General features: G+C 37.5%; 1 protein-coding gene across 3 annotated transcripts in view; it reads right to left on the bottom strand.

Moving 5' to 3' along the window:
- Positions 1 to 545: 545 nt before the first annotated feature.
- The window catches only part of BRINP3 (BMP/retinoic acid inducible neural specific 3), a 461,826-nt gene continuing 447,478 nt past the window's right edge, over positions 546 to 14,893 (bottom strand). For all 3 annotated transcript variants that reach the window (XM_020873239.2, XM_020873241.2, XM_020873240.2), the window contains exon 8: positions 546 to 2,022. In XM_020873239.2, the coding sequence (XP_020728898.2) occupies positions 906 to 2,022 (1,117 nt within the window). In that variant the 3' untranslated portion in view covers positions 546 to 905. The remainder of the gene's footprint in view (positions 2,023 to 14,893) is intronic.

Consider the following 14,893-nt stretch of genomic DNA (forward strand, 5'->3'; position numbering starts at 1 on the left):
CTATTTACACTTGAATTAGTTATTTGACCATTTATTTTACACCAGCACATTACAATTAATGATTTCTAGAAATGTTATCTTATTGACACTGCTAAAGTACTGGAATAACTAGGCTTTTAGTACTTGAAATGAAAATGAGTGTGCAGAGTATGCTGATTGCTGGTTATTAGAATGTAGAAAGAGAATCACAAAGCAAGTTGCTGAGGAAATGAAGGCTTTACTTTCTCCGTGATGTGCTTATAAGTACACTGACTTTCTGTGTGTTTGCCAGAATGTTTGGATATTTAGTTGAGAAATGTTTGTCTGTTTATTTTAATAATGATGGTGTCTGGTTTATAAGTATAGGTAATAAAGCACCGCCATTATGCTGTTAACCATAAAAATACAACTGAATGCTAGGCATTCTACCTAGTTGGGTTTTTCCTAAAGGCTTTTGAAAGGAACCGTCAAATGTTTCAATTAAAAAATTTGGGGAATTTTCCCCAGGTTCTAGCAAGCTGTATCAAAATAGAACTCATTTCATGGAAAAAAGGAATCCCACAGCATTTCTTTTTAATAACTGTTCAGCTACAAAATTTTATTGGTATCTTTTTATGTTCCCTCTAGAGGATGTAATGCACAAAAGCATTGCCACGGAACATATAAAATTACAAATGAAATTTATTGTAAAAAGTAGAATGTCTTCTAGACTGGTGTCAGTATTTATTTCATTCAGAAACCAAAACTGCAGTATAATATATTCATTGTCAGCAAGTCCATGTGTGTAAATTGCCATCCAATGTTATTGACGGATATAAGACAGATATTGAAAAGACAATTTAAAGGTACTCTTCCAAACATAAACTGTTCCACAAAAGCACTGTAAAAACTCCTTCAAGATTTTGGGTTGTGCTTGACATGTATGGTTAACTACATAATTTGGTCGTGTCATAATCCACTGTGTTTGGCAATTTGGCATTAAACGCCTGCAGAGCAGATTGGATTCTCACCACCTCACTAGTAGACAGCTTGAGTCTATGACGAAGCAAGCAAGAGAAGAGATCTAGACGACGCTGACCGGGTGGGGAGAGTTTATTTACACGGTCTCTTATCTCTAGAAGCTGCAAAAGTGCTGAGTCCTGGGATCCCTGAGTATAGGGGTAGTCCAGCTGCAGAATCAGGTCCCGGATGGCTTCCGGGTCAAAGTGCATGCTGTAGCCAAACACTTGAATGTTATTGATTTTCATATAACCCAGGTTCCGGGATGGGTCAATAAACTCCAGGGGTTCGTAGTAGATGCTCTCGTTGCCGTTGGGGCCGTTTGACTTGATGCGACTCCGCAGGTAGATGTGCACGGTCTCAAAAAACGTCTTCCACTTGTTCCCCAGAGTCAGCGACCAGTTGTAACACTGCAGGGGGAGGTCCAGCTTAGTCCGCTCCCAGTCGGGGAAGCTGTTTTCGTTCACAGGCATAAACCAGCTCTCAGAGTGGCTGCCTCCGAAGGGATTGATGTAGACGGCCAACACGGGCTCCAGGGTGCTGTTTTTCGTTAAACAGATCTGTAAAGAGAGACCCAGGATCATGTGGACCAGGCTGGACTTGTACTTGTTGCTCTTTAAGGTGAGGAGCATCCTCTTGCGCCAGGAGGGGTCGAACCAGCTGTTGAGGCGCATGTCGTTGCTGATGAAGATGGCGTGCACTTCCAGCCGCCGGTCGGTTTTCTGCAACAGGTACTTCATCTCCAGGTCTTGCAGGTCGGTCTCGAAGCCGATGTAGTGGTCGGTGGACTCGGCGACCTCGGGTTTGCAGAACCCCTGGCTCAGCATGTAGCCCGTGTTGCAGGCGCCGCAGCGGGTGCGGTTGTCGGGGGCGCAGCTGAGGCAGGCGGCCGCGTCGCCCACCGTGCAGGGCAGGAAGGCCGTGCAGACCACCTGGTCGTTGGGACACGTGCAGGAGTGCGTCTCTTCTGAAAAGCTGCCCAGGAGGCCGTTCTCGTTGCAGTAGAGAAAAGACTGGATGCGAGTGAGCCAGTAGGTTGAAGTTCTAGGAACAGAAAACAAAAGGAAACTATATAAATACAAAAGCATTCGTTTGTGTGTCTGTGTGTGTGTATCCTGCAGTCAAGTTACCTTATATCTGAAAGCTTCACTATTACGTTCTTAGGACCTTTCCCGTCAGTTATTTAACTGAGATTTTTTAAAAAATCCATTTAGTTCACCATTGAAAAAAATATAAATATACATATATAATATGTATATGATATGAATATACATATATGATATGTATATATTTAAATTATATATATATATTTCATTCATCATTGTGTAAGATTGAATATAGATACATTTGATTTGAACTGGAAAACTTAAGATATTTCATAAGAAATATCTTCTTAAGAGATTGCATGGCATCTCATTAGTGTCCTTGGAAGCTGATTGTGAATATAATTGGGTTTGTTATAGTTTTGAAATGATATCCAACAAAAGGAAATAAAATGTCTTATTATTAAATATCTGCAGTAGAATTAGAGTGCGTAAATGATTGTTCGTTCATTCACTCTTAGCTTCATAGTGCACTATGCTGCAGGAATCCTAAACAGAAAGTAAAAGATGAAATTAAAACTACTCTAAATGTTCAGTCAATGGATTTAAATGCTAGGGTTTCATCAACATTGAAAGAACAAGTACCCACTGAGAGGGAAAATATTATTAAAACATGTTTGATTTTTATCCTTCCAGGCTGCTCAAGAAAATTGTTGAAAATATCTCATTAAAACCAACTACAAGTTCTTTTAATAAGGGTTAAGTATGTTAGTTGAATGGGTTTGATTTGAATAATTAACATTTTAAAATTTATATTTAGAAATCAGGCTAATCTTCATGCAAATTTAAGATCTTACTTTTCTTCTTTTCCCACATTATTCAAATTCTTTTAGTGTGTTTAAAATCTCAGTAAAATAATTAAGGAAAAGCATGTGGCTGTGTAATCAGACAATTCTTTGTTTTTATCTTGCTGCTTTCTCCTACTAGCTGCAAAACAGTGGAAATGTTGAATGACCTAAGTTAGTAACAGGCTTCCCAGGTAGTGCTAGTGGTAAAGAACCCACCTACCAATGCAGGAGACAAGAGATGGGAGTTTGCTCTCTGGGTCAGGAAGATCCCCTGGAGGAGGAAATGACAACCCACTCCAGTATTCTTGCCTGGAGAATCCCGTGGACAGAGGAGCCTGGAAGGCTACAGTCCATAGAGTGGCAAAGAGTCAACACGACTCAAGTGACTTAGCGCTCAAGTTACTAATATTGCTCAAATTAAGTTCTTGTGAGAAATAGTTTGCCTCAGACTGGCTGCATGTGTTTTGACTATTGTACAGAATATGTGTCACAGTAGACACCAAAAATTGTATATTTTTTGGTATTTTTATGCCTTTCCAGTGTTTATTATTCAGTACATATGAGATTTTCTGCAAATTGTGTATATTGCATCCAATCCTTTAGACATTACATTGCTACCATTTAAATAATTTGTATATGCAGTAAAATACAAATATGAATGTGTAAATCATCAATCAGAACAATTTATTATCACATTCAGAACAATTTTTGAGTTATATATTCATTTTTGGTCCTTGCTAATTCTCCTATTGTGATATAACACTTTTTTTTTTTTTTAAGGAAGCTCTTCCCTGTTTTTTCCAAATAAATTGAGTAACTCCTTTATTCCTACTCATAATATTCACTTATTTTTCTTCATAGTGCCTTTTTCCACTTAAAGTGTTATATCGTGTACTTACTTGTTTATACTCCATTTATCTCATTAAGTATAATATTCAACTTGCCAAAATCATATATGCTTTGGCTGCAGCTTTAGATCTTGGGCCTAGCAGAATGCTGGGAGATCACAGTGCTCTAATACTTAATGAATATTAGATAAAATGCATGGACAAATTAAAGGAACATTTTCTCAATGCGCATATTTTTCAGTGAAAGTTAAAGCATTAAACTTCATTTTTCATACCATTGGGAAGACCTAACTCCCAAGATGCAGGAGGTGGAGTTACACGACATATTCTTGACATCTGCACAATTAAATCTGTATAAAAATCTCAGTAAATGTATATTTTAAAAACTTTTCTTTTCCAGAGTCCCTAAATGCAACTGTTTTCTATAGACCTAGAAAGAAGGTAAAACCTAATTAAGCTCAACCAAAACACAAAGTATTTTCCTCTTAATTATCTCTTGCACTGAAAAACACTGACTGGGAAACTACACCTATTAAAATCATTTCTAACTTTCCCAAGATATTTTAAAAATAAGTTCTTAGAAAACTCTCCCAGGAGGATGCCCAGGGGTTGTAAATAGCAATGATTGGCACTTGGTGAGCCATACATCTATGAGCATCTCTTCTCTTCTCCTCTCCTTCCTTGTTTTCTTGCTGTGCAAAAATAAATAAATAAATAAATGTGCAAAAAGTTTTCTTTTTCTGATTGAGGAAATAGCTTGATTCATGATTTCTGTATTCAGTCTCAGAATCCAGAAATTATTACTGACTTGTGATCTGCAGTTACTGATATATTTATCTCATCAGTTCACTCTCAATAAATTAATCTCTCTCCCTATTACCTCCTTTCTTTTTCTCCTTCTCTCTTTTCCCTCCCTTCCATTCTGTCCTTCTTTCTTTCTTCCTTATTTCTCTTTTCTCTCTTTCTCTCTGTAGCCCTATTTATATCTATCTAATATAAAGCATATAAAATATATACCCTATCTGGATTGAACATTATACTTTCTTCCCTAGAATCAAAGCATAAATTCCCTGAGCCAATCCATCTCTTACTGTAAGCTCTCACTGTGTTTCCAAATCATAAGGACAAACAAAGAAAATGAAATAAATAGGCCCAAGTCTACAGAGCTCACAAAACTAGGCTATCGTAGAAAAACTCATTTGGACACTTTAGAAAAGCAGTGACTTTTTCAGCCTTTTACAATTCTTTTCACATCCCCTGCCGATACATTATTGAAGGAATGCATTCCTGAAGTTCATGGGTTTCAGCCTGTCATATATGAATACTGATAATTCAGTATGCTGTCAAAGCTCCTGTTCCCTAGGACAGAAGAGCTTACATATGTTCCCTTCCTTGCTGTTTCTTGTCCTTTATTCCCTATTACCTACCTTTTTGCTTGTTTAATTACTTCACAGGTAGGAAATAGATTTTTAAAGCAACAAAATTCAATAATCATTCATTACTACTTGTAAAATCTTAGTGAAGGCAGAGGTCAAAAATAGGAAATGGAGCAAATTTCACATTTGTACATGGGTTTTCACTTTATCCAAAAGATCATGTAGTTTTTTTTTTTTTTTTCCTGACAAAGTAAACTTTAACTGTATTTTTTAAATTTTAAACTTAAATTTTTGAAGAGAAATATTTTCAGCATTAAAGAAGCCTGGCATGCTGCAGTCCATGGGGGTCACAAAGAGTCGGACACAACAGCAACTGAACTGAACTGAAGTATTTTTTAAAAACTCCATTTCTTTTATGTTGTTGTTCAGTTGCTAAGTCATGTCTGAATCTTTGTGACTCTATGGGCCATAGCATGCCAGGCTTCTCTGTCCTTCATTGTCTCCCCAGAGTTTGGTCAAACTTATGTCCATTGAGTCTGTGATACTATCTAACATCTCATCCTCTGTCACCCACCCTTCTCCTTTTGCCTTCAGTCCTTCCTAGCATCAGGGTCTTTTCCAGTGAGTTGGCTCTTCGTATCAGGTGGCTAAAGTATTGGAGCTTCAGCTTCAGCATTAGTCTTTCCAGTGAATATTCAGGGTTGATTTCCTTTTAAGATTGACTAGTCTGAGTTCCTTGCTGTCCAAGGAACTCTCATGAGTCTTCTCCAGCACCACAATTCAAAAGCATCAATCCTTTCCTTTATAGTTCAGTATTAAAATAAAGTAATGCCACATTTTTTATTCTCATACATAACTTTTATTCACATAAACTATTTAGGGTCTACTGGGTTAGGTTTAGAGGATGCACTTTGAAAGATGAACTCCTGGCAGGGAAGTCCGTTGTTGCTTTTTATCTAATATGTGGCACTGTTTCTGATATCTACTTAATAGCACTTCAATAAATATTTACTAAGCAAAGGAAATAGGAAAGAAAAAGGAGAGAAGGAGTAAAGGGAGGGAAAGAAAATGAATTGAAGTGACGGAACTATACAAATGATAGAATTATAGAAGAAAAAATGAAGGGAAGACCATATTAAAGTCAATGAATTGATAATGACAATGATATGAAGAGATTCAAGAGGTTTAAAAACTCCTTATCTATCAAAAAGTGAGTGCATTTAAAAAAATAAAAACTTTTATGTGATAGTGTTACAGAAAGAAAATACCTTCCAGAGTTAAGTTAAACTTTTGGAAAAAAATAGAATTAGCTAAAAGCCTATAACATGTTTATATTTGAGAAATCAGGTAGCAAACCAAGTTGAGATTAGACATAAGTTCGGTTCAGTTGTCTCTGTTCACTGACAACATTCTTTCTTTCTTTCTTCATTAAAGAATTATTTTTTTTGGTGCACTGGGAAGACCCAGAGGGATGGGCTGGGGAGGGAGACGGGAGGGGGGATCGGGATGGGGAACACATGTAAATCCATGGCTGATTCATGTCAATGTGTGTAGATCCTTTTTAAAGCCTTTATTGAATTTGTGACAATACTGTTTCTGTTTTATTTATTTATTTTTTTGGTTTTTTTGGCCATGAGACATAGGGGAATCTTAGCTCCCCATCCAGGGATTGAACCCCATACCTCTAGCATTAGAAGGTGAAGTCTCAACCACTGGGTCCCCAGGGAAGTCCTTCTCTGTGTATTTAAAAATCTGTTCTAAGAAAAAAAAAAAATCTGTTCTCCACAGATATACATTATGTGAGTGTCAAAAGAGCAATAGACCAGAAGTATGAACACTGGATTTCTAGGACAGATTTTACCTGGTGACTGGGGACAAGTCACTTTAGTCTCTTTGAGTGGAAATTTTAGAATTCAAAGAAACACTGGCTCAGATTTTGATTCTGCATGGTGCTGGGGAATGTGTGCGGCTTTCTGAAGCTCAGAAGCTCACCCTCAGCTTGCCTGTTGCTCTGCTCTCAGGATGAAATGCTGTAACAAATCCCACCATCACAGAGCCCCAGACATGGTAGCTGCCAACAATGCCACAATATGAATGAAATGCTAGTATCCAACATATTGTTATGAAGAATATCAAAGAAGATATAGTCTTGGCCTTGTAGTTTTGAATGATGTTGCCAACTAAAAACTGGCACTTGACATCTGCCTCTACAAGAACTAAGTCACTAGTCACTGCAGCCACTGACCTTCAACACCCCCTTTAAAGGAGTTCAGGGTCAAGTTCAGGAGTGAGGCATCTGTGCACTGGGAAAAACCAGCAGACAGATCTTCAGATAGTTAGATATTTTCAGAAGGTGATTTTATGAGTCCAACTCTTACATCTCCTCATATGTAGAAAAACACTAAAGTCATTAAGGATGGCATCTGGTCATTGTAAGCAGCAAGCCTTGGCCAAAATGTATGCTTGACTGCATGGACTTCCTTATCTGAAATTGTATATAACACTGACCTCTCCTCCTACCTCTTCAGAGCAGCTCTCAGAGTTATCTGAAATGCTATCTGCCAGACAATTAGTCCTCATTTTGCCTCAAATAAAATTAACTCACAACTCTCACCTTTTGCATTCTCTTTCCATCAGCAGTGTTAAGTGGGATTGGTAAAAATAGATTCCTGGACCCCACCCCAGACATACTATACGAATCCGTAGAAGCAGGGCCTAGGAAGCTCTTTTAAAAATATCCAGCCCCACAGACAAAGCCAGTGTGGTCAAAGCAAAGAGCATTGCACTAAAAGAGTTGTAGGTACAGAGGACTTGGTAGGAAGGGTCTTGTTTTCAGGAACGAAATGAAAGCCAGTATAGCTGGAGCAGAGAGCATATCAATGCAGTATTAGACTGTGAACTAAGTACTGGCCAGATCAGGCAGAATTTTGTTTCAGTTTTAAATTTATTCTGTGTGCAGTAAAGATTGGCAAACAGATTTAGGCAAGAGTCGGTGAAGTCGCTCAGTCGTGTCTGACTCTCTGTGACCCCACAGACTGCAGCCCACCAGGCTTCTCTGTCCATGGGATTTTCCAGGCAAGAGTACTGGAGTGGGTTGACATTTGCTTCTCCAGGGGATCTTCCCAACCCAGGGATTTAACCAAGATCTCCTGAATTGCAGGCAGATGCTTTACTGTCTGAGCCCCCAAGGAAGCCCCAAGTACATATTTAGTAACTGGCTTTCTCTTTATGGGCTTTGCTGGTGGTTCAGCTGATAAAGAATCTGCCTGTAATGCAGGAGACCTGGGTTTGATCCTTGAGTTGGGAAGATCCCCTGGAGAAAGGAATGGCTGCCCACTCCAGTTTTCTGGCCTGGAGAATTCCATGGACTGTATAGTCCATGGGGTCACAAAGAGTTGGACACGACTGAGTGACTTTCACGTCACTTTCTCTTTGTATTATATCAATAGTATTTTATTTTAATTAAAATAAAATATGCAGTCTCAGAGAACTGTTATGTACACAGACACTGTTTAAGGTTCTACATGAAAATTAACAACCACAATAGCTATTAGGGGCTCTTTAGGGCTTCCCAGGTGGTGCTAGTGGTAAAGAATCTGTCTGCCAATGCAGGAGATGCAAGAGACATGGGTTTGATCCCTGGGTCGGGAAGATCCTTTGGAGAAGGAAGTGACAATCTGCTCCAGGATTCTTGCCTAGAGAATTCCATGGACAGAGAAGCCTGACAGTCTACAGTCCAGAGGGTTGCACAGAGTCAGATACGACTGACTGACTGAGCACTCATATACAGAAATACCAGTTAGCCATGAACTTTTAAGAACATGACCAGAAGAAGACAGAGAGAGGTTAAAATGTCTGTATAGCAGCAGACAGTATTGCGTTAACATACATCTGGGGCCTTGTGGCTAAATGTATGCTAAATTTGCAAACCCTAAAAGAGAAATTTTTGGCATATACATACACAGAAAAAAAAGTGAAAGTGAAAGTCACTCAGTTGCATCCAACTCTTTGCGACCCCATGGACCCCATACAGTCCATGGAATTCTCCAGGCAATTATACTGGAGTGGGTAGCTGTTCCCTTCTCCAGGGGATCTTTTCAACCCAGGGATCGAACCCAGGTCTCCTGCATTGCAGGTGGATTCTTTACCAGCTGAGCCACAAGGGAAGCCCAAGAATAAAGGTAGGCTATCCTTTCTCCGGAGAAGAAAATGGCACCCCACTCCAGTGTCCTTGCCTGGCGAATCCCAGGGACAGAGGAGCCTGGTGGGCTGCTGTCTATGGGGTCGCACAGAGTCGGACACGACTGAAGTGACTTAGCAGCAGCAGCATCCTTTCTCCAGTGTAGCTTCCTGACCCAGGAATTGAACTGGGGTTACCTACATTGCAGGCAGGTTCTTTACCAGTTGAGCTACCAGGGAAATAAACCAAAACCCTAAAACCTACTTTTAGAATTCTACTATGTTACATTTAAATTAACAAATTATCTACTGAATTTCCCTCATATCATGGGCCAGTCACTTTGTTATTTTTAATCCTTCAACAGTAGATGTAAAACTTAAACCCATTTTACAATTTGAAAAATACATAGAGTCATAGTTTCAACAACTTTCACAATTATATATATGTATTAGGTATTACAATGAGAAAGGACTCGAAGCAAATCTAATTTTTTTAATGTGTGTCAAGTAGTAAGGAAAAATGAGTTAAGGAAAAATATCTACTTATTGTCATGCTGGAAAGCATCAAAGATAAAAGATAACTTTAAATTATTATATAAAATTAGGTACTTGAGTTACAGCCCACTCTATTGACTTCGATCATCTTTTGGGAGCTAAACTATCAGTGAACCTTGTTTTCCTTGACTCATATGGAAAATGGAAATAAAATATACATGTTGTAAAGAATTAAGAAAATCCATTAAAAGCGTGCCTGTGCACAGAACAAGTGATAAATAAATGTGAGTGCTTATTCTTATGATGACTATTATAACTACTGTTACCTTTTAAAGAAATAGCATCATATGCAGTTTCTTTATTACAAATGCTATTTTCCTCTAGAAAGTGGAAATTTTTACTTTATCGTCAATGATTTGTGGATTACATGCATAATCTTACTCTTTATCTCACTTGTATCAGATAGACCTAGTTATTGATAACATGATTAAGATAGCCTCTGTATTAATTTGGAAGCTCAAAAATCTGAACAAACAATATTTTTCAAATTTTGGACATATATTCTGATGCATGACAGTTTGCACTGAGGTATTAGAACATATGTTGATACAGAAACAATTACCTTCTCTCACAGTTAAATCCTCTCTGAGCGCTAATAATCTTATTTCAAAGGTCCCTTTTTCCAACCTTCTAATCTTTTTTGGCTTTCCAAATCTGTGCAGTGTGGATCTGAATTTTAAAATCTAAACAACACAACTTCAGTCTATTTTTGAAGTTAAATATTATTCGTTTCATTCATTATTCATTTCAGCCTTCATAGATTTGTTCTTCTTCAACCCTAATACTTTAAACTGAATAAGAATTTGAGATTAAGTGCCCACAGACATTTAAACAGTCATAAACTGATTATTAGCGCGGTCACAGACAAATGATGCCAAACAATATGCTGTCACTCTCTCCTCCAGCTCTGTTGCTCTGTCCATCTCAGCCGTGACAATATGACCTGGGGCTCATGTTGACATACTCATCACACAACAGTCTCACTCTTGGAAACAACATCACATCCTGAGAAACAGGATATCATTGTCAAAGGTTCCTTGGCTATGAGTCTCCCAAAGAAGCATCATTCATGTATATGTATACATATATATGGGCTTTCCTGGTGGCACAGTGGTAAAGAATCCGCCTGAAATGCAGGAGCTGCAGGAGACCCGAGTTCAATCCCTGGGTGAAGAAGATCCCCTGGAGGAGGGCATGGCAACCCACTCTAGTATTCTTGCCTGGAGAATCCCATGGACAGAGGACCCTGGTGGGTTGAAGTCCATGGGGTCACAGAGAGTCAGACACGACTGAAGTGAATAAGCACATGTGTGTGTGTGTGTGTGTGTGTGTGTATACACACACACATATATATCACATGTGTTGATATATACACATCTATAGAGCTATAGATGCATATATACACACACATTTCATTTTTATGAATTTGAATTCAAGTATCTACTAAAACTTTTGGCTTGTAGGAGGACGAAGAAAAAGTGAGGGAAGCAGTTGTAGATGTAGGTGATATTTTAAAGACAATATTAGCCGAGGTTTTGTCAAGCGCACAGTCCATTTACAGGCATTTCATTAACTCTCCCGATTCTCAACTACACCTTGAAGTACGGACCCCTGTTATCCCAATCTGTGTTTAAAGTATGAGTTGTAAAAATCTTAAATAATTAGAACTTGTAGACGGTCAACTAGCTAGTAAGTGATAGAGCTGAACATATATCCTGGTCATTGTTACTCCTGACAGTATGGGGATATAACACCAGAAGTCCTATGTAAGTTCTGACAGCTGTATAGTGGGGTTAATGGCGACATCCTACAAGAGGACTTACGCCATACCCACACCCAGAGCCCCTGTCCCTGCAGCAGACCACTGCCGACCCGTCCCTCCTCAGGAGATGCCCAAACACAGTTCTGTCCCGGTCTCTGTGGGGTCCCGGGGTCCTGGTGTGCACAAGGTTTGTTTGAGCCCTCTGAGCGTCTCTGGTGGGAATGGGATGGCAGAAAGTGAGGAAAAACTAAAGAGTCTCTTGATGAGAGTGAAAGAGGAGAGTGAAAAAGTTGGCTTAAAGCTCAACATTTACAAAACAAATATCATGGCATCTAGTCCCATCACTTCATGGCAAATATATGGGGAAACAGTGGAAATAGTGGCTGACTTTATTTTGGGGGGCTCCAAAATTACTGCAGATGGTGACTGCAGCCCTGAAATAAAAAGATGCTTACTCCGTGGAAGAAAAGTTATGACCAACCTAGACAGCACATTTTTTTAAGAGAAATTACTTTGTCAACAAAGGTCCATCTAGTCAAGGCTATGGTTTTTCCAGTATTCATGTATGGATGTGAGAGTTGGACTATAAAGAAAGCTGAGTGTCAAAGACTTGATGCTTTGAACTGTGGTGTTGGAGAAGACTCTTGAGAGTCCCTTGCACTGCAAGGAGATCCAACCAGTCAATCCTAAAGGAAATCAGTCCTGGGTGTTCATTGGAAGGACTGATGTTGAAGCTGAAACTCCAGTACTTTGGCCACCTGTTGTGAAGAGCTGACTCATTTGAAAAGACCCTGATGCTGGGAAAGATTGAGGGCAGGAGGAGAAGGGGATGATAGAGGGTGAGATGGTTGGATGGCATCACCAATGGACATGGGTTTGGGTAGACTCTGGGAGCTGATATGGACAGGGAGGGCTGGCATGCTGCAGTCCATGGGGTCGCAAAGAGATAGACATGACTGAATTGAACTGAACTGAACACCAAAAGTACAAACAGCAAGAGCAAAAAGTACTAAGTGGGACTATATCAAACCAAAAAGCTTCAGTCCAACTAAACTGTAGTTCATTTAATTGAATAGTACACACACACAAATCTGCAACTGAAACGTTTTGTCCACATTCGTGCTGCATTTAATAGTATAGTTAAAGAAAAACCGGTAGAGATGTTTTCTTTCTTATGACATAAAATATGAAAGAAAAAGGCAACATTCAGGATGTGAAATGTGAGAAATACAACACAATTACTTTACTGTACATTAAGGGAATATATTATTTAAAAAATAGAGTCCACATTTAATTTCCTCCAAATTAAAAACTGAACTATTTTGCCAACTGAATCACTTACATGATAAGTTAATAAAACTTGAAAAGTATTTTGTGCAAGTTCAGTCTATTAAGTAGTATAATTGAGGAATACTGACACAAATGCAATGGTCTCTCCTATGTGCTTTTATAACACCCCTGTTTTCATCCAGCATAATATTCACTACACCAAGTCATTATTACCTGATCATCTGTATCCTTCATTACATTCTACATGCTGTGAGGGAGAAGATATATTTGTTTACTTCACCATTTTATTATCATAATATACCTAAATCAGTTTGCAGTGTTTATTCTTAAGTTTTCCCATTAAAACTTTCTGAATCTTTATTAGTTTTGAAATATGCTAATGATGAATAGAAATTCAAAAATCTAAATAATACAAATAGAAGTTTCTAAAAGTAAAATAATCATGAAGAGAACATTTATTTTATCCTTCATAGATCTGTTCATCTCTGACCCTAATATTTCAAATTAAATATAAATATCACATGATTGGGTAAATTAAGAACAAAAAAAGAGAAGCTAAAATAAAAAGCATATTCAAGGCTAAATTATGAATGTTCTTATTTGTATTCATTTATTTATTTTAGCATTTCATATGATTTTCTTGATATCCAGTGTGTGATAAACATTTTCAAAATTATCTTAATAATTCATAACCAATTTTTAATCAATTCAAAAAAAAACAATAGAATGTTTCTGTTGGATACTGAAAACTTGAAAACAAAAGGAAATTGTATTATTTAAATAATTTAATCAAATTTTAGTGTTTTTATTGGTGATACTATTCATATCTAAAATATTTTCAATTAAATAAAGAAAACATAATTTGTCCGAATCCAATGTCCATCTATTCATATAACCAGAATGCAATTATGGTATGAATTGTTTTTGACATGACTGCATATATGTGACAAGCATCTCTCCAAACTGAATGTCTCTGACCTTATTTTCTTCTCTCCTAACACAACCATCCTTGTTATCTATACTGCTGGATATCAACTCATCCCTTTCTGTCTCAATAAAAGTAAGATCTAGCTTCTGGAGGACCTGTGCCTGTTTTTTTTTATTACATTTGTGTGCTTCCAAGCTAATCTTCCTAAAATGAATTTATCTCTTATTGCATAATACCTAATAACTCTCATGTAAAATGTATATTTTGCCTAAATTTTAAAGCCCTTTGGTTTGGTTTGGATGGTTTAGTCACTAAGTCGTGTCTGACTTGCGATCCCGTGGACTGTAGCCCGCCAGGCTCCTCTGTCCATGAGATTCTCCAGGCAAGAATATTAGAGTGAGTTGCCATTTCCTTCTCCTTAAAGCCCTTTACAATCATACAATTCCCACTTAGGCTTCAGTACTCTATAAGATATATTCTCCATTTCGGCTCTATTTGTTCCCCTCCCTAAATATGTCATGCTCAATTTCAACCACAATGAATTTTTTCATTACAAAATTTCATTACAGAATTGTCCTTTTTCCTCTGCTTAGCCAGTTTAAGACGCAAATTTAATCTTTTTTTTTTTACTGTAAACATTTCTTTTTAATAATTCTCCTTACAACAACTTAATTCTTTGATTCTTATATATAATTATATATATATATATTATATACTTGTTATATACTTATTAATTACATAATTTAATCTACATTATTATACTTGTAATTAAGCAATGTACAACCATATATTATTGTTAAATATGTTCTTGTTTCAACCAAAGTGTATTGTTTATTATAATATCTATATTTTTACAAGCTAGTTTTGGTAGTTGGAACATAAGCTTCTCAGAAAGAAGAAAATGAGTGTTGTTTCACTGGAATTTTTAGAGATAAACAAAATCTTTTCCCATGCAACTCCTTTAAACAAAATTGCTAAATCAAAATTGAATTACGGATGTATATTTGTGGGAAAATGTCAAAGGAAATACTTTAAAAAACTCCTCAGCACAAAATGCCAAATAATTCTGACAAAAATGTCTTAAAT

Source organism: Odocoileus virginianus, chromosome 11 (genome assembly GCF_023699985.2).
Source record: "Odocoileus virginianus isolate 20LAN1187 ecotype Illinois chromosome 11, Ovbor_1.2, whole genome shotgun sequence".
Lineage (NCBI taxonomy): Eukaryota > Metazoa > Chordata > Mammalia > Artiodactyla > Cervidae > Odocoileus > Odocoileus virginianus.